The sequence below is a fragment of the Symphalangus syndactylus genome, chromosome 4, assembly GCF_028878055.3.
Source record: "Symphalangus syndactylus isolate Jambi chromosome 4, NHGRI_mSymSyn1-v2.1_pri, whole genome shotgun sequence".
NCBI classification, from domain to species: domain Eukaryota; kingdom Metazoa; phylum Chordata; class Mammalia; order Primates; family Hylobatidae; genus Symphalangus; species Symphalangus syndactylus.
Window position 1 is genome coordinate 67,815,619 of NC_072426.2, and position 20,320 is coordinate 67,835,938.

Genomic DNA, 20,320 nt, shown 5'->3' on the forward strand with positions numbered 1-20,320 from the left:
TTTTCATGTGATTTATTCCTAAACTCCAGAGCTCTTAGAATAATAAAGCAAAATGATAGTGTGAGCTATTTGAATAAAAGTTTCTATATTTAAGTGCCTATGGGTGGAAATATTCCAGAGGTGTTATGGATTCAAAATGGCTATTTTTATGTACCCTTGGTATTTAAAATGCAAAGCCATGCGAGCTCCAAAGAAATGCACGCAAAGCAAATTAGACACACCAAAAAGAGGGGAGGAGGAGAACTGAAAGAGCAGAATTATTACAGAAGAAGAACTAATGGGATTGCAAAATGTATTGAGAATTGGAGGGAAACTTACAAGCTGCATTCTACTAAGGATACCATTTCTTCATCTCCCTTCCTTTTTTTAGTGAAAATAATATTAAAATCTAAGAGAGGGCTGTCTAGGGGGATTGTTTTGTGATTGACTGATATTAAAATAGAATCCATTTTAGGCCGGGCACGGTGGCTCACACCTGTAATCCTAACACTTTAGGAGGCCAAGGCGAGTGGATCACTTTAGTCCAGGATTTCGAGACCAGCCTGGCCAACATGGCAAAACCCCGTCTCTACTAAAAATACAAAAATGAGCCGGGCGTGGTGGTGCATGCCTGTAATGCCAGCTACTTGGGAAGCTGAGGCAGGAGAACCACTTGAACCCAGGAGGTGGAGGTTGCAATGATCACTCCACTGCATTCCAGCCTGGGCAACAGAGCGAGACTCTCTCAAAAAAAAAAAAAAAAAAAAACAATTCATGTTATTATCAAAAGATGACTTATTTATTTACATACTCGCTTGCAAAATACATTTTGTACTCATGCAAAATACATTTTGTAGCTTACTAATGAAGACTGTGGCTTGTTCCCCAGAAAATCTGGTGAGAATGAGACCTGAGAGGTCAGGGGGCCTGTCCAGTTGTTGTTCAGCCAGACAGTAGCTGAGTTGGGACTTGAACCCAGAGCTGGGTATGGTAATCCTGCCTTATTTCTCTCTCTCTCTCTTTTTTTTTTTTTCTGAATTTCTGTTCTCTCCAGGGCTGCTTGTGGCCTGGAATTAATGGGCTCTCTTCCTATTACTTGATTGTCAAAGCCTCAGAGTGACACTTTTTTTTTTTTTAATTCATTTTTTTGAGATGGAGTCTCGCTCTGTTGCCCAGGCTGGAGCACAGTGGCATGATGTCAGCTCACTGCAACCTCCACCTCCCAGGTTCAAGTGATTCTTCCACCTCAGCCTCCCGAGTAGCTGAGGTTACAGGTGCACACCACCACATGCCACACCTGGCCTCTTTTCTTTACAATATTCATATCTATCTATAGGCCTCATTCAGATCTTGCCAGTTGTGAACTGTTATAACAAAAGGGAAAACATATTTTTCTGTTCCAGCATCCAGTCCAGGATCTCACCTTGCATTTTGCTGTCATGACTCTGTAGTCTCTTGTCATCTAGAACAGTCTTTCTTTGCCTCTCATTACCTTGGTATTTGGAAGAGTGCAGGCCAGTTATGTTGTTGAACCTCTCAGTCGGGCTTCTCTGATACTTCTCAAGATTCGATCCAGGTTATGAATGTTTGGCAGGAATACCACAAGAGTGGTGCTGTCCTCAGCTCCTCACACCAGGAGGCATGTGCTGTCTGTCTGTCTGTCCCGTTACCGGTGATGCATGCCTGGATCACTTGATTAGGATACCGTCGGGCCGGGCACAGTGGTTCACGCCTGTAATCCCAGCACTTTGGGAGGCCAAGGTGGGGATCACCTGAGGTCAAGAGTTCAAGACCAGCCTGGCCAACATGGTAAAACCCCATCTCTACTAAAAATATAAAAAATTAGCTGGGCATGGTGGCGGGCACCTGTAATCTCAGCACTTTGGGAGGCCAAGGCGGGTAGATAACCTGAGGTCAAGAGTTTGAGACAAACCTGGCCAACATGGTGAAACCCCATCTCTACTAAAAATTCAAAAATCAGCCGGGCATAGTGGCAAGCGCCTGTAATCCCAGCTACTCTGGAGGCTGATACAGGAGAATTGCTTGAACCCGGGAGGCAGAGGTTGCAGTGAGCCGAGATTGCACCATTGCACTCCAGCCTGGGCAACAAGAGTGAAACTCCATCTCAAAAAAAAAAAAAAAAAAAAGATACTGTCTGCCAGATTTCTTCAATCTAAAATTACTATTTTAACCTATTTTGGGCAAAGTATTTTCAGATTATGTAAATATTATTCTGATGGTTGTCAAATGGCTGTTTTTCTATTTTCATCATTTCTTCTATATCACTCTTCTGCAAGAGAGTTGATATTCTATTTTTTTTGTTATTATTATTTCATTCTCAAAAGAGGTGAAGAGCTGGTATTCCATTGTAAGGAAGCTCTTAGCTGTATGGGCTCTTGGATTCTTATTTTATTCTGTATCTTTTTTTTTTTTTTTTGAGACAGGGTATCATTCTGTCACCCATGCTGGAGTGCAGTGGCGCAATCTCAGCTCACTGCAACCTCCACCTCCCGGGATCAGATGATCCTCCCTCTTCAGCCTCCTGAGTAGCTGGGATTACATGCGGCTGCCACCATACCTGGCTGACTTTTTTGTATTTTTAGTAGAGACGGGGTTTTGCCATGTTGCCCAGGCTGGTCTTAAACTCCTGGCCTCAAGTAATCGCCCACCTCAGCCTCCCAAAGTGCTGGGATTACAGGCGTGAGTCACCACGCCTAGCCATCTTATTTTATTCTGTAGATTATAACACCGTCATTATTTATTTTAATACTCAATTACCCAACCTATGGCCAGTAGGGGAGGCCCTTTAACCTGGCTCTGTGTCCTCCATCATTTTTTCAGCACCCCATTTCTGGCAGGAGATATTCAGCCCTGTTATGCACTGTTCTCCAAGGAGCCCACGTTCCTTTTGGTGGAAAATGGTGTTAAGAAACCAGAATTTGAGTACTGGGTGTCATCGTTTCTAGACCCACTCAATGGACAGAGCTAGGAAATACATGTATGTATTATATGTAATGTAGGTAGATACGTGTATATCTTTCTGTACCCATCCATACTTACTCAAAACCATGAGGTATCAAACAGATAGTTCCAAATCCATCTAACACCACAGGATTTGTGGTTTATTCCAGGATTCCATCTTTCCATATTTGTAACCCCCTTCCCAAGCAGTGAGAGACCTGGCTCCTCTTCTCCACGGTGTATTTATTTGCACAATCCGAGAATATACCATAGGAGTTTACAAATTCATGACTCATATCTCTGTGAAAAACAAACCCAGTAGCTAGAGTTCAGTATTTGTTTATCATTCCTTTTGTCTTGGGCCTGAGGATAATAGAATCAAAGCACTGTTCAAAAGTTACCTTTCTCAACGTATCAGTGTGGTTATGTTATTATTTGGAATATATTAACCCATTTATGCCTAGTGTTCCATTATTGGAATGCTAAGCTTGTGGAGTTATTTCTATCCTACTGCTCAAGGTCATTACCAAGGTCTGATTTTTCACAAAACAAATTTGCAACCTCCAGCATAAATTTGGGTTCTTTTTTTTTTTTTGAGACAGAGTCTTGCTCTTTCGCCCAGGCTGGAGTGCAGTGGCGCGATCTCGGCTCACTGCAAGCTCCACCTCCCAGGTTCATGCCATTCTCCTGCCTCAGCCTCCCGAGTAGCTGGGACTACAGGCGCCCACCACCACGCCTGGCTAATTTTTTGTATTTTTAGTAGAGATGGGGTTTCACTGTGTTAGCCAGGATGGTCTCGATATCCTGACCTCGTGATCCACCCGCCTCGGCCTCCCAGAGTGCTGGGATTACAGGTGTGAGCCACCGTGCCTAGCCTAGTTGGGTTGATTTTTATTCCACTTTAGGGATTCCCTCTCATTCTTGCTGATTTCGTGTTTTGGTTTTGAGCATTTTGTTATTGTTGCTGTTGTTTTGAATGTTTGAAACAACGTGGCTGGGCACAGTGTCTCATGCCTGTAATCCTAGCATTTTGGGAGGCCAAGTCAGACGGATTGCTTGAGCCCAGGAGTTTGAGACCAGCCTGGGCAACATGGCGAAACCTCTGTCTACAAGGAATATAAAAATTAGCTGGGCGTGGTAGTGCACACCTGTAGTCCCAGCTACCTGGGAGGCTGAGGTGGGAGGATCACCTGAGCCCTGGGAGGTCGAGGCTGCAGTGAGCCGTGATCACACCACTGCACTCCAGCCTGGCAACAGAGTGAGACCCTGTCTAAAAAATAAAAAATAAAAAAACATTAATTTAGTTCCAAAAGTCAGAACTATGCAATACAGTAACTCCCTTTTGCCCTGTTCTCTTCCCCTACCCCCTTGTAGGTAAGCAGTCTCGTTCGTTTCTGGTTCCTCCTTCCTGGGTTTCATTTTGCACAAACAAGCAGACACAAGTATGCTATCTTCCCTTCTTTCTTACAGCAAGAAGTAGTACCCTAGACTACTCTGCTTTCCTTTTGCATTTCTTCAGTTAACAATTAGGAAAATGATTCCACATTGGTTTGTAGGATCTTCCTCATTTTTAAAACCACTGTATCAGGGCTGGGCATGGTGACTCACGCTTGTAATCCCAGCACTTTGGGAGGCTGAGGTGGCTGAATCACAAGGTCAGGAGTTTGAGACCAGCCTGGCCAACATGGTGAAACCCCTTCTCCACTAAAAATACAAAAATTAGCTGGGCGTGGTGGTGCACACCTGTAATCCCAGTACTTCGGGAGGCCAAAGCAGGCGGATCACTTGAGACCAGAGTTGAAGACCAGCCTGGCCAACATGGCGGAACCCCGTCTCTATTAAAAGTACAAAAATTAGCCAGGTATGGTGGTGTGTGCCTGTAATCCCAGCTACTTGGGAGGCTGAGGCACAAGAATAGCTTGAACCCAGGAAGTGGAGGTGGCAGTGAGCTGAGATCACGTCACTGCACTCCAGCGTGGGCGACAGAGTGAGACTCCATCTCAAAAAAATTAATAAATAAATAATTTAAAAAATTTTTTAAAAGCCTCTGTATCAGATCCCATTGTGTGGACATAGCATGGTTTATTCAACCAATCTTCTATACGTGGGCATTTAGGTTTCCAGTTTTACAATTACAAACACTATTGCAAGGGCTGACCTTGCATAAACCTATTTTTGTATTGTGAGAGGAGTGCCTGCAGGGTGAATTTAGGGGTAATTGCACATGTGGTTTTGTTAGGCACCACCAAATTTCCCTCTGTTGGGTCTGTACCAGTATGTGTTTCCACCAGCAGCTTTTCAGAACCTCTTTTCCCACAGCCTTACTAACTAAATGTGCCATTACACTCTTTGAGTTTTTGCCAGTCCAGTAGAGGAGAATGTATTGCAGTGGAGTTTTAATTTACATCTCTCCTTTCTGAGGGAGGTGGAACATTTTTCAGATGCTTAAGGGCCATTTATTTATTTGTTTATTTATCGGAGTCTCACTCTGTCACCCAGGCTGGAGTGCAGTGACACGATCTTGGCTCACTGCAACCTCCACCTCCCGGGTTCAAGCAATTCTCCTGCCTCAGCCTCCCAAGTAGCTGGGATTATAGGCGTGAGCCACCGCACCCAGCCCTTCCCAATCTCATTGAGACACGGCTTATAAGGATGTGATGCAAGGTGTGAACCTTCCCCAGAAAGAAGTGCATATGCACAACACAGCCTGGCTGCAGCATCTGCTTCAAACAAAACAGTCAGCCAAGCTCCAGTTGCTTTGATTTAATCATTCTTCATGCTCCATCCATTTCCGGAAAGATGTGAGGCATCTCTCTGACACTGAGTGCAAGTCTGTGCACCTCTTTGCCTTCTTCTATGTTGTGCTATGTTGCGTCTAATTTGTGGCAGTTGTTTTCTGTTTTCCTGCCACAGATCCAGGCATTCCTGACCTGGGATGGGGAAACAGGACTCTCTGGCATGGTCTTTATGCTACCCCAGGGAAATCTCAGATAATTGAAATCTGAGTAGTAATGTCCCTTCGTCATGTGTCAGGCAGAAGCTGCCCACTAAATAAGCTCTGTGTCAGCATGTGTGGGCACAGGGGGGACAGTGCAGACAGACTGCAGCTTTGTGCTTACTTGGACACATTCCTTGACCTCTTGGAGGTTCTATTTTGTTGCCCAGCATAGAAGCCGCACAGCAAAGTGATAAAGAGAACAGTGTCTGGAGCCAGACCGTCTGGGATGAAATTCAGGTTCCAGCGTGTTGGAGCCATGTAATGCCTGGTACCGTCTGTGCCTCAGTTTCTCGAACCTCATAAGTGACTTAAAATGTGAGAACTCTCAGAACAGTGCCTAGCACATAGTGGACACTCGGGAATTTTTAGCTTTTATCATCACCAACCACATAATCCATATTTGTGGGATACTGTGAGGTTTAACTGAAATCATACAAAGTGCTCATCATATGTGCTCCACACATTTTAATCCATTAAAATGTTCACTAATAGATTTTTAGGCTGGGTGCGGTGGCTCATGCCTGTAATCCCAGCACTTTGGGAGGCTGAGGCAGGCGGATCACCTGAGGTCAGGAGTTCGAGACCAGCCTGGAACCCCATCTCTACTAAAAATACAAAAATTAGCTGGGCGTGGTGGCACACAGAGGTTGAGGCAGGAGAATCGCTTGAACTTAGGAGGTGGAGATTACAGTAAGCCCAGATCGTGCCACTGCACTCTAGCCTGGGTGACAGAGATTCCGTCTCCAAAAAAAGAAATAGATTTTTAGAAAATCTTTCCCTTTTCAGGAAGAAAGTTTATATTCTCTGTGGCTCTGTGTTGAGGAAACAGCATTAATCTCACTACAGGAGACTGCTTCACTATCAGTTATTTCTACCTAGGAATATCTTGATTCCCAGTATCATTCTGTCCTGAGCCCAGCACATCCCAGGCTGCCCAAATCTTGCCATGCTCTCCTTTGAGCCAAGCTGATCTTAGCTTCTCTCAAAAGTTTCTGAATTGTCCCCCATGTGGTCTCCCAGACTCTTTAGTTGAAAAAAGGAACCCTCCCTGACAGCCCAGGGGTCAGTGCCTGCTCGTGGGAAGGTGTTTGCTGTTGAAAGCAGTTATGAGCTTACTGTTCACTCAACTCAGTGGCCACCTGACCCTTTATGGTGCATGCAATTTTACCATGTACTTATGGCCAAGCACTACATAGTCAACAGACCTCATTAAGTTGTCAAAAAGCATTCTCAGGCTGAGAACATTATGCGACCTGGCTTTAGTTGGCAGAGGTGCGTGGACACTGCCAAGGCTCCTATTTCTGGTTCCAGTGGATGAGGAGGAGGAGGAGGATTATTTGTAATAATGGCAAACAGCCAGGTGTGGTGGCTCACACCTGGTAATCCCAACGCTTTGGGAGGTGGAGGTGGGAGGATCACGAGCCCAGGAGTTTGAGGCCAGCCTAGACAACATGGTGAGATGCCATCTCTACGAAAAAATTAAAAATTAGCTGGGTGTGGTTGCGCATGCCTGTAGTCCCAGCTACTCAGGAGACTGAGGCGGAAGGAAGCCTTGAGCCCAGGAGTTCAAGGTTACAGTGAGCTAATGATCGCACCACTGTACCCCAGCCTGGGCAACAGAGTGAGACCCTATTTCTAAAAAGAGATAATAATAGCAAACACATACTGAGTTCTAACCAGGCGCCAGGCAGTATACTGAGGGCTTAAATGCAGCATCACGTCTGTTTCTCACAGCAACCCTACAAGGTGAGTGCTTGTGATTTCTACATTGTACAGATGAGCGAGAGAGATTCAGTAACTTGCCAATTTCTACATTGTACAGATGAGCGAGAGAGATTCAGTAACATGCCAAGGTCACCTGGTACTTGTAGAGGGCACAAATGCAGCCCCACAGTCTCATGGCGGAGCCCACGGCGCTGCACCACACTGACGCCTGAGCAAAGTTCACTCCCTGACTAGAGAGCCACAGAGGCAGGACCGAAGGTCAGGGGACAGGGTTTCCTAGCATCTGCGAGCCTTACAGAAAGGCAACTGCGCAGCGCTCCAGCTGGCTTTCCCATGGAGAGTCAACAGAGACATTTCCTCTCCAGCAGAACACAGACCGTCTCTCCCCTCCCCCTTGTTGGTTTTACCCAGGCTTTGTTTTCTGAAAATGTGGCTGGGCCTGCTTAACATGCTTAGCAGGGCACTGGGAAATGCACTTCAGTGGCCGGTGCCAGCTAGCTTTTTGGAGTTTTGAAAAGACTTTCAGAAGTCTTATTTCTCCCCCATTGAAAGGAGGGGAAAGGGTTTTTATACAGTTACTTCTTTTGAAAGAAATGTGGAAACAGTGGGACCAGTGAAGTTCCTTCTGATAATAAAAGAGCGATATCTGTGTCTGAAGCAGGAGGCTTGAGACGATTTTTATGGACATACCAAGAAATAACTGCATTCAGAAACAGGTGAAATTCCCAAAGATGATGAGAAGAAAGGACTACAGATGGGGAAATTGTGTGTGATTACATTAGTATCTCTTCCTGAAATGAGGGATACATTGATAGAGATGATTAAAGCCAACAGTAATGGGGCTAGCTTGCCGAGTGCTAGAAGTCAGTATTTCACAGATGGGGGTCTGTTTCTTTTGCATGTCAGGAAGGTTTACTTAGCATGTTACCAGCAGAACTAGTCCAGTTGTAGCTCAGTTTTTCCTAAGCAGTGGGAAAGGCTGCTTATCCTGTCTGAAAGCAGGGGTTGGAGAAGGAGAATTTTCTTAGAATTTAACAACACAATCTGAGACTGAACTTCTGTGATTGGAAATGCGGTTTTGTACATGCTTGGTGTCCCTCTGATGTCAGCATCTCCTGATTGTGTATAATCTAGCCCTGCTGCCTCCTATTTTAAGGAATTCCTTCAGCCAGGGGTCAGCTTCTTTGTTGCTGCCTGGAAGCAGCTTATCTCAGAATGCTCTTTCTGTTTCAGGTCTCTGTTCTAGGATGTCCCGACCCAGTGGTGCATGAGATCGCCTATCAGTACGGAAAAAATGTAGGAATAGCTTTTCAGGTTAGTATGCTGTTTATTTGTAAGAATGGTGGCGTAGTGATACAGTCAGCATTCTCCCCTAGTGTGTAATCATCAAAATAGTAAGAACAATGGCAGCGATGTTGGCATGGCGGTGCTCCTTACATCCCATTTTTCCTGTTGCCAGCTAATAGATGATGTGTTGGACTTCACCTCATGTTCTGACCAGATGGGCAAACCAACATCAGCTGATCTGAAGCTCGGGTTAGCCACTGGTCCTGTCCTGTTTGCCTGTCAGCAGGTAGGTTTTACAAACTCCCTTTGACACATCACTGCATAGTCCCACAGAACTGATGTCCCGCGGCACAGCTGATGGGAAGATTGCATAAAGGAATAGATAGGAAGGCATTCAGATAAGAGATCACAGGTCTGCATTTGATCCTGGCTGAGTGAGATGTTGGGGCCGGTCATTTCACCTTGCTAAGACTGTTTCCTTATCCATAAAATTGAGAAGATCACCTTTCTCCCAGGGTGGTTGTGAGGATTAGCTAAGATCCTATTTAAGATCTTTGTGTCTTGTGGTAGGCCGTAGGCATTTGAGGTAGCATCGTGATTATTTCCATATATTTTGGCCACTGGCAAAGTGAACGGTTTCTAAGTCTTGATTATAGGACTGGACTTTGGTGGTCCTCGGAGCCCCTTAAAAGGCATAGGAAGCATCAAGGGCCTTCAAGCATAAGAAATTCTCCAGTTCTAGAAGTTTGATGAGACTCTGCTGTTCTGAGAGAGGCTTTAGAACCTCGGCCATTGCCTCGAAATGTCAGGAAGTCAGTGGAGTGCAGTAGACCCACATAGTTCCTTCTTTCTCTGGATTGAGGGACTGAGTTCCCCTTAATGTGAATGAAAGGCTTAGGAAGCTTCAAAGATGTTCCCTCGACTGACAAAGCAGACATCCTCACAGCCTCCTCCAGACCCTGGCCACATGGCTTGTGGCTGTACTGAATGTTACTTGAAATAGTGAGACACATTAACTGGTGTTGGAACATCTTGTTAATAGATTTTCATCTTAGTAGTATTTAATTTGTTATGTTGCAAAGCAGTAAGATATTCATCACCGTGCCATGAAATTCAACATTAGCTCTTTGGTCTAAAGTTATAGTAACTTTTGGTCTTTCAGAGATTTTGCCTCTATTCTGTCTTCACGTTTCCAAAGGTCAGTCATGTCCTCCATAAAATTCAGTGATTCCACTGTGATACAGAAAGCACAGCCCTTTCTTTTGGTGGGTTTCTGATTGGAGAGAGGAAAGGTCATCTTTTACCCACTATCTAGCACAGCCATTGGCAGCGTGATTCTTCCCAGGGGAGGCTGACATTCTGGGTGGCTGGGCCAGGCTACTTTGGCAACTTGCTAGGGCTATGAATGGAGATGTTGGGGCACTCGGTAGGAACACCCGCCCTCATTATTACAAGGCTTCCATCCTCTCAAACTTTGGAGGCTGAGGTAAGAAGTGAAAGGTATGCTGTAAATAGGTCCTCTCTCCCAATGAGACTTACTTGCCAGCCCAAAATCAAAGAGCATAATACATGTGCCCAGTTTTGACAAAAATTTATAAGACCTCCTTTAGTACATTAAGGCATGAGTGAGGAACATTTGAGCCGTGTAGATGTTATGCTGGGGATTAGAAAAATGAGGCACTGGCTGCCACCACCTATATAACTGCGAACATTACTTCTCAGGTACTTGTTGGTAAACATGAGTGAAGGACAGTAAGATGAACTGAGTGTGCTGAAATCCAGCTAGCTTGGTAAAGATTCCTTTACCCAGGTTCAGATTATCAGGATAAAAGGAAAAAGCCTTTCCCTGGAGAAGTCTATGGAAAAGTTTTGGTTGCTCTATTTGTAAAAATCTTCAAATTGTTAAGTACTTGTTATGAACCCCAGGATACTAAGTTACCGGTTGAGTCCTACTTAAACCTTAAGGTGACTGGGTGAGAGGAGGCTGGCCTCTTCGGACTGTGTTTCACTCTGAATATATTTCAGAAGAAACTAACTTACTTTCCCCTACACAAACAAAGGAGTAGTGGCTATCTCTGCCTTCATATATAGTGGGGGAAAGGGGAAATGGACCTCTTCTACATAGTATCTGTCAGTAATCTACAAGAGATTGAAAAATGCTGGTTAAGGCCGGGCACGGTGGCTCATGTCTGTAATCCCAGCACTTTGGGAGGCCGAGGTGGTTGGATCACGAGGTCAGGAGTTCAAGACCAGCCTGACCAATATGGTGACACCCCGTCTTTACTAAAAATACAAAAATTAGCCGGGCGTGGTGGTGCATGCCTGTAGTCCCAGCCACTCGGGAGGCCAAGGAAGGAGAATCACTTGAACCCAGGAGGCAGAGCTTGCAGTGAGCCGAGATCGCGCCACTGCATTCCAGCCTGGGCGACAGAGTGAGACTCCATCTCAAAAAAAAAAAAAAAAGAAAGAAAAGTGCTGGTTAAAAAAAGCAAGCAAAAGGAAGAAAAAAGATTACTGTACCCCAAGCCATGGTTTTATGTGTGCTTTGCTGGGAAATCCCAGTCATGAGGCACCTACTCACGCTCACCAGACAGCAGTGTTCTCCAAAGGCACATTGCAGCCTCAGAAAAGGGAACACAGAATGGAGTCCAAGCAGGAAGTGACTCTGGACAGGACTCATTTCAAAAGTAGACTGATGTTTCTGTCTTGTGGCACATGGGCCAGAAGTTAGCCAAATATGTATTTATAAGTTGCCTTCTCATAAAACAGCAACGTTAGGCTCTTTTGTGGAATACACTGTAAAACAAGAGATTCTTAGCAAAAAATGTGTCAAAAGATTTATGGGACTAAGGTTAATTCGGGTAAAAACAAGTTCCAAAAATAACGTAAGAATGTGCAGTATCTCCACTTAATGAAAATGTGTTTTTAGTTTACAAAGGATTCTTTCATACATTATCTCTAATCTCACAACTCCTCTTTGTGGTAGATATTATGGTGTTTATTCTGCAAGTAAGAAACTGATGCTCAAACCTCGCCAAAATTAAACATCTGGTAAATGGCACAGCAGGGAACTGAACAAGTCTAAGACCAGTATTCATTTTATTACATCATACATAGTGTTATTGCCACTGGTAATGCTGAGAAGTTAGTAGGTATGATACCAAACAGGCTTCCCACAGAGCAGATAACTAACTCACCTGGGCACTGATGATAAACAATCATCTCTGTGTCATGTCTTTGTTATTGTCAACAACATACCTACTTAGTGAAGTAGTTCTAAGACGTCTGTAATCCTTTCCCTTTGGTAGGTGAGTTTTGTTTGCTGATGAGATGGTCTTTGAACTTTTCCATTTGTGAACACTGGACCAGGACAGGCATTCTTGGGAAACCACCTTTTCCTTTTTAACTTGGTGTGGTGGGTTGTCTTGGAGTTTACTCCAGCCAGCACTTGACAGAAACTCCCTCTCTTTGGAATTCCTTTATTTTTAACATCTCTCTTAAGGGGTTTCCTGACAACAGTTGGTTCAGAGGATTTAAGAAGAGTTTTGGGGATTTCTGGATTAGTCCCAGGGGATGACAGCGTCCTCCCATGTATGTATGTGTACACATTCTCTTTAAGAACAAAAACCTCACGTTAATTGGATTTTGAAAGCTTTGGAAACAAAATGGAAGTGTTTTACTTTCTCTGGTGAAACTTTATTAATTTTCAAATATCTTTTTTAAAAAACCAAATCTTTCCTTTCTTCTGCTTCTCTTATTTGATAAGTCACTAGACCCAAATGTCAGCTGTAGCCACGTTTCCAAATGCCATCACCAGCCCCTGCACCACCTGCACAGGCCTTATGCTATCGTGGTGACTAGTTGGTGCCTTAGAGTTACCCAGTTTTGTTTGGTAAACTCATATACTGATCACCTTGGCGGTTTAGTTTATGGATGGGTTTCACAGAGTTACAACCCGATTTATCCACAGGTGGTTTTCCTACTCTTAAAAAACAGCACCTGAGCAAACAGAATTTTTATTTGTCACTAAATCTGCAGGCAACTGTTCTTCCTGCTGTGTTTCTCTTTTCTTTTCCACATACACATTAAGGGGACTGGGGAGTGCCCAGGGAAGAGTTTGATATTTTGCATATTAAAATTGCACACATGACATGTTTGGAAGGAAGGATGTAGTCACTCAATGCAAATATTTTTTTCAAATTTTGCTTTCTCAATGCTTTTTATGGTAAAAGCATCAGCGAAAACACCCAATCAGCATATCTTACCACACTTGCTGGTACTGTAGAAAAAGCTTATACATCATAAACAAGGTAATGTCACCAGATGCCTACGAGAGAATCACATCAGTGTTAACGATAAAACCTTCCAGATAGTATTGGTATGTGGTATTAAAAAACTAAAACAGTCTGTGTGTAGTGGCTCACGCCCATAATCCCAGCACTCTGAGGTGAGAGGATCACTTGAGGCCAGAAGTTTGACACCAGCCTAGGCAACAAGGCAAGACCCCATCTCTATAAAAAATTTAAAAATTGGCCAGGTGCGGTGGCTCACGCCTGTAATCCCAGCACTTTGGGAGGCCGAGGTGGGCGGATCACGAGGTTAGGAGATCGAGAGCATCCTGGCTATGGTGAAACCCCATCTCTACTAAAAATACAAAAAATTAGCCAAGCGTGGTGGCATGCGCCTGTAGTCCCAGCTACTCAGGAGGCTGAGGCAGAAGAATCATTTGAACCCGGGAGGCGGAGGTTGCAGTGAGCCAAGATCGTGCCACTGCACTCCAGCCTGGGTGACAGAGTGAGACTCCATCTCAAAAAAAAAAAAAAATTTTTTTTAAATTAGCCAGGTGCATGCCTGTAGTCCCAGCTACTCGGGAGGCTGAGGCAGGAGGATCACTTGAACCTGTAGGTGTTTGAGGCTGCAGGCACCACTGCACTCCAGCCTGGGCAACAGAACAAGTCTCAAAACAAAACTAAAACCTACTTGATTTGGCTTTTTTACCATAGAAGTTGATTTGGGCTTTCCTGATTTCTAGTAGCTTGTTTTCTTCTTAAAAGACCAGTAACTAAAGGAAATTACTGGTTTTCCTAAGAACTAACCAGTTGCTGGCTCTATAAATTCTGTAAACACATTAGCAGTCTCTACATGTTTAGAGCTTCGTTCTAACACATATTCTGGTCTGAAAAAATTACTTCTTCGTCTGCGATCACTTGGCTGTGGCTTTTCTGTGTATGCCCTATTTTTTCTTCTAGTATTACTAATACCATGTTCATGGTTACAGGACAACAACTTATTTCATCCTTTAGGTTCACTGCCAGGGAAAAACTGGCAACTGCTGTAAGCACTGACGTGGCCAAAATCAAACACATCTTACCTCTTCCGTGGAGCCATAGACTGTTAGAGCTCAAGGGCTTCCAGTCATGAAGATGTGAAGTCTAAGACCCCAGGGGCTAAGGAAGTCACTCAGCTGTGGCAGCTGGTAGCCAAACCAAGACTGGAGCTCAGATCTAGGAAGTGAAGTGATTTGGTGTCCTGGCTTTTGTATTCTGTTAATGGTGACACTTCTAAATAGTTGCTAAGTATTGTAGAATATCGATTTTACCTTCAATTCCTTTTTTACCTATTTTTTTCCCCTCTTCTTGCGATCATCTTAATTCAGGTCTTTTTTATAATCTACTCTAGTAACCTGTTTGTTCCATCTACCTCTGACTCTTTTAATTCCATGGTTCTCAACCTTGGCTGCACATTAAAAATGCCAGGGTGGGTGGGAGGGGGTTGAAAATCCTGGTGCCCAGGCTAAACCCCAAGTCAGTATAACCAAAATCTCTGAGAACAAGATCTAGGCAACTGTATTTAAACCTCCCCAGGCCAGGCACGGTGGCTCATACCTGTAATCCCAGCACTTGGGGAGGCTGAGGTGGACAGATCACCTGAGGTCAGGAGTTTGAGACCAGCCTGGCCAATATGGCAAAACCCTGTCTCTACTAAAAGTACAAAATTAGCCAGGTGTGGTGGCGCACACCTGTAGTGCCAGCTACTCAGGAGGCTGAGGCAGAGAATTGCTTGAACCCGGGAGGCACAGGTTGTGGTGAGCCGAGGTCGTGCCACAGCACTACAGCCTGTGTGACAGAGCAAAACTCCATCTCAGGAGGAAACAAGAAAAAAAAAAACCTCCCCAGCTGATCCCAGTATGCAGTCAATGTCATGCACCACTGCTCAGATCCACTCTACACACTGCTTAAGGCAGAGCTCTGCATGTAATGCTCTCTGCTCAGAAACCTCAGTAGCTTTCAGTTGGTAATCCATTTAGTACTTAGAGTAGAATGCCTAATTCCCATCCTCATCCTAGGCCAGTGACTCTCAAAATGTTGCCAGAGACCAGAGATACTGGTGTCACTTGGGAATCTGTTAGAAATGCATGCCAAGGCTCCATCCCTACTCAATCAGAAACTGGGGAGAGGCCCCACAGGCAGTACAGGTGATCCTGATACGATTTAAATTTTAACAACCATGTTGTTTTTTATTTTTTATTTGAGATGGAGTTTCACTCGTTGCCCAAGGTGGAGTGCAGTGGCGCAATCTCGGCTCACTGAAACCTCCGCCTCCCCAGGTTCAAGCAATTCTCCTGCCTCAGCCTCCCGAGTAGCTGGGATTACAGGCGTGCACCATCACGCCTGGCTAATTTTTTGTATTTTTAGTAGAAACAGAGTTTCACCATGTTAGCCAGGCTGGTCTCAAACTCCTGACCTCAGGTGATCCGCCCACCTCGGCCTCCCAAAGTGCTGGGGTTACAGGCGTGAGCCACCACACCTGGCCAGAACCATGTTGTTTTAAAGATATACTTTATTCCTCCTGCCTCTCTTACTCAATGTTGGACTAGGATAAAACATCAGAATAAACAAGGACTAATGGCTCCTCCTCCTCTACACCACCACAGTGCCTAGGCATACAGCTTTTGTTGCCACAGTTTACTGCTCCCCCACATCATCTAGACACTTAATTACATTTTTGTTGTTTCTTGTTATTTCCTATTGTTACAAACGAGTGTTAGAACACTTGTTTCTCTCAAGAGAAATAAATAGATTTTCTCTCTTTTTTTTAGTTCCCAGAAATGAATGCTATGATCATGCGACGGTTCAGTTTGCCAGGAGATGTAGACAGAGCTCGACAGTATGTATTACAGGTAAGACTATTTTTAAAAGAAAGGCAGCAGCAGGAACAACGTGGCAAAATCCTTTAATCCAAAAATGTAACATTAACTAAACATTAAGTTATAGATACAAGACTGTTTGGTCAACTCTTGATTTGACAAAAACTGAGAAGGGAAAACTCATTTTTGATTTTTGATTTTCATTTCTCTTCTAGACTACTTACGAAATATTTTGTTCTAACTGGTCTTAGGGTAAGGCACAGACATTAATATCTTTTAAAAGGTACCTAAGTGACTGTGGTGAACTGTTAGTGTTGAAACCCAGTGATGTGGAACCAGCCTTCCCTGTGTCCATCAACAGAATCACTGGGGCCCCCAGTCCCCCAGCCTCGGCTCCAGCCTCATCCATGACCCCATCCGGGCTGCAGCTGGACTGCTGCAATAGTCTACTCATAATTGGGCTTTCCTAGTCCGTCCTACCTGTTATAAAAGTGTGACTAAAGAAATGATCATTGAAAACAAACCAACATAGGCAAACTATACATTTATATAAATGTTTTTCTTTTAAAGGGAGAACCATTTAACCCTGTTCAGGGGCTAGTGGCTTGCTTTAAATATATTGCCACATATCTTCAGAACTTTCCTGTGGAAGCCAGATCTCTTTGCATGACTTGAGTTTTGGTGACTGACTCTTGTGAGAATGAGCCATTTCCAAGTTCACTGTCATTTGCAGCCAACAGATCTACTGGATGAGTCGGAGTGAGCAAAAAATTGTTACAAAGCAAGTGTGGCATGAGATCTGTACTTAGTGTAGTACCTGAAAGACCCAAATAATTACCTTTCAGATTCTTAAAAAATGTAAAAAGCAACCCCCAACCCCTAAAAGGTTACTTTTCTCTCTTAACTGACTATACTGTGAAGCCTCATAATTCACTGTTGGTTACTGCCTTTTTTGGAGAATGGTTTAAACGTACTATTAAAAACTATGGGAGGGAGCTGGAGCTGATAAAGAGTCAGTATTCCCTGGGAGAGGTTCTAGCTTCAGAAATAATGGTATTATTGAAAGCTGGAGTGGGAAGTGGAACTGAAAAGAGGAAAATTAACAGTAGCACCTATGGAAAATAGCAAAGCTCCAGCAATCCTAGCCAGAAACGCATTTAGAGAAAACAAAAATCCACAGGAATGTTCTCTGAACAAATTCTCCAAAATTCTAGCTCCCTGTTCACCCACAGAGCTTCTAGGCCTATTCGCTCATTAAATGTGAATAGACAACTTGGGGTTACAAATGAGTTGACTTAAGCTTGCTGAACAAAAGAGTGGGACCAAAATAACAGGGAAAAAAAAAAAAAAACAGGAAAAACATAAATAGGAGGATCCAAAAAGATACCACATTCACAAAACAAACAAGACAGGATCATACTTTTTAAATGAGTAAGAGCAAGTTCTAAGAAACTGAAAATGACTGAAGAACAAACTCCAAAGAAGGGCTGCAATGTGAAATTGTGGAAATCCTCCCAAGTGTAAAACAGAAAGGGGGAAATAGTGAAAAATAAGAAGCTACAAGGACCAGTACCATCATGTAACAAGTATATCAGGAAGAAAATAAACAAAAAAGTGGTCACTTATGCTAGAAAATGGTGTCAACACTGGCTCAATGAATAGCAAAAATACTGGATGCTAGAAGGCAGTGGAGGAAGGTCTTCCAAATGAGGATGAAACATTTTAAACCAAGGATCCATTAAATCTGAAGGCAAAAGAAAGTCACCACACATCAGGACTAAAACGTTGACTTCCCATAAACACTATTTTATTTTATTTTATTATTTTATTTTTCTTAGACGGAGTCTTGCTCTGTTGCCAGGCTCGAGGGCAGTGGCACAATCTCGGCTCACTGCAACCTCCGCCTCTGGGTTCAAGTGATTCTCCTGCCTCAGCCTCCCCAGTAGCTGGGACTAAAGGCGCCCGCCACCACGCCCGGCTGATTTTTGTATTTTTAGTAGAGACAGGTTTTCACCATGTTGGCCATTATGGTCTCGATCTCGACATCGTGATCCGCCCGCGTCGGCCTCCCAAAGTGCTGGGATTACAGGCGTGAGCCACTGCGCTCAGCCCCCATGAACACTTTCTGGGTAGGTTATTTGCAGATGTACTTCAGCAAAACGTGTGGAAAACACTCAGAGAAGGCAGGCTTCTGTACAAAAAGGAACAGCAAGCTAAAATGTGTCATGTTTTGAGCAATTGGTATAGAAAATCAGATGTATTTCAACCACAATGTTAGGAATATTCTATTTCTAAATGTCAGAGGGGTCCGGGCGCAGTGGCTCACGCCTGTAATCCCAGCACTTTGGGAGGCCGAGGTGGGTGGATCACTTGAGGTCAGGAGTTTGAGACCAGCCTGGCCAACATGGTGAAACCCCGTCTCTACTAAAAATACAAACATTACCCAGGCGTGGTAGCACACGCCTGTAATCCTAGCTACTTACGAGGCTGAGGCACGAGAATCCCTTGAGCCTGGGAGGCAGAGGTTGCAGTAGGCCAAGATCACGCCACTGCACTCCAGCCTGGGCAACAGAGCAAGATTCCATCTCAAAAAATCAAAAAATAAATAAATAAATAAATAAATAAATGTCAGAGGGATCATGAGCCATGGAGAAGGAAATAGAATTATAGTATATGACTTGATTCTGCAGTAAATATTTTTACATCACAGAAACGATACTTTATTAGTATTTGGCTTTTAGAAAGAACCAATATTTTAAAACATGGTTACAGAATAGAATGTAAATATCTATAGTCTAACAGTATAGTTAAGGGACAGGAGGTCATAAAAGATTAAATCTGAAGCTGATGCTACCTAACAGAAGTAATCAACAAAACAACTAAAGACAGCAGTGTAATGATGAGGCGGCACAATATGGGTGGGCTGAATCTTCATCTTAACAAAAAGGTAACAGATAATAACTAAAATTGGTAATCAAGAAATAAAAACTAGGCTGGGCACCGTGGCTCACAGCTGTAATCCCAGCACTTTGGGAGGCCAAGGGAGGCGGGTCACTTGAGGCCAGGAGTTCAAGACCAGCCTGGCCAACATGACAAAACCCATCTCTACTAAAAATACAAAAATTAGCTGGGTGTGATGGCATGCGCCTGTAGTCCCAGCTACTTGGGAGGCTGAGGCAGGACAATTGCTTGAACCTGGGAGGTGAAGGTTGCAGTGAGCTGAGATCACTCTAGCTTGGGTGACAGAGTGAGACCCTGTCTCAAAAAAAAAAAAGAAAAACTAATGGATAAAGTGAGTGCCTTTGGAAGAAAGGAACCTGATTTTCATCATAAACCCTCTGTACTTTCATTTTGTTGTATCTTTATTCTTTATTTGTAAGTTTTACTTATTTTTTTTTACATTTAAAAATGTTGTATAAAGATACTTTGTACATAGAGCTTTTGAGAAATTCTAGTAAGTAAAAAATTAGGGGAAAACGGATGACTATGTAATATTGATGAGCTAGTTGCTTTGCATGCTAATAGAATAAAAATTTGCTTCAATATGAGAAAAAGGCCTAAAGGAAGTTAGCACTATGAGTCGGGAAAAGAACATTAGAGATGTAGTTTGTTTGACTGTTAACTGTAACCCTCACCTCATCTGATCTCAAAACTATGTGTTCATTTATTATAGCAGGAAGTTAAAACACTGATTCAGTCAGTGACAGGCATCTGTTCTGTTTTGTTCTGCATCTTGTAGAGTGATGGTGTGCAACAAACAACCTACCTCGCCCAGCAGTACTGCCATGAAGCAATAAGAGAGATCAGTAAACTTCGACCATCCCCAGAAAGAGATGCCCTCATTCAGCTTTCAGAAATTGTACTCACAAGAGATAAATGACAACTCTTTCTGTTCTTTCTGGCAGCTATCTATCTTACCAGACTGTGCCTAAAGAATTTTGTGGAATACACTTTGTTTGCTTCATGTGCAGATAACCAAAAATCATTTTAAAAGATATCAAACTTATTGATGGGCAATTTATTTTTTTTATTGCAAAAGTTTTTTCAGAAAACTTTTTAAATGTAATTAAACTATCTGAATCTGTCATTCTAGTCCTATAAATTATAATCAAGGTATCTTGATGGTTATATGTGGTATTGTTTACACTGTTAATATCCACATGTAAGGCCATTACACAAATAAATAACTGATGTTAAAATTCAAATGGTTTGTCTTGATTTAC

General features: G+C 43.4%; 1 protein-coding gene across 5 annotated transcripts in view; it reads left to right on the plus strand.

Annotated features, from left to right (window-relative positions):
• Nucleotides 1–20,302, plus strand: part of PDSS1 (decaprenyl diphosphate synthase subunit 1) — a 55,179-nt gene extending 34,877 nt beyond the window's left edge. For 4 of the 5 annotated variants that reach the window (XM_055274952.2, XM_055274953.2, XM_063637318.1 and 1 more), the window contains 4 exons: nt 8,897–8,977; nt 9,123–9,236; nt 16,050–16,130; nt 19,837–20,302. In XM_055274952.2, coding sequence (XP_055130927.2) covers nt 8,897–8,977; nt 9,123–9,236; nt 16,050–16,130; nt 19,837–19,977 — 417 coding nt within the window. In that variant the 3' untranslated portion in view covers nt 19,978–20,302. The remainder of the gene's footprint in view (nt 1–8,896; nt 8,978–9,122; nt 9,237–16,049; nt 16,131–19,836) is intronic. The other variant, XM_055274954.2, reaches the window with a different exon arrangement.
• Nucleotides 20,303–20,320: the final 18 nt, after the last annotated feature.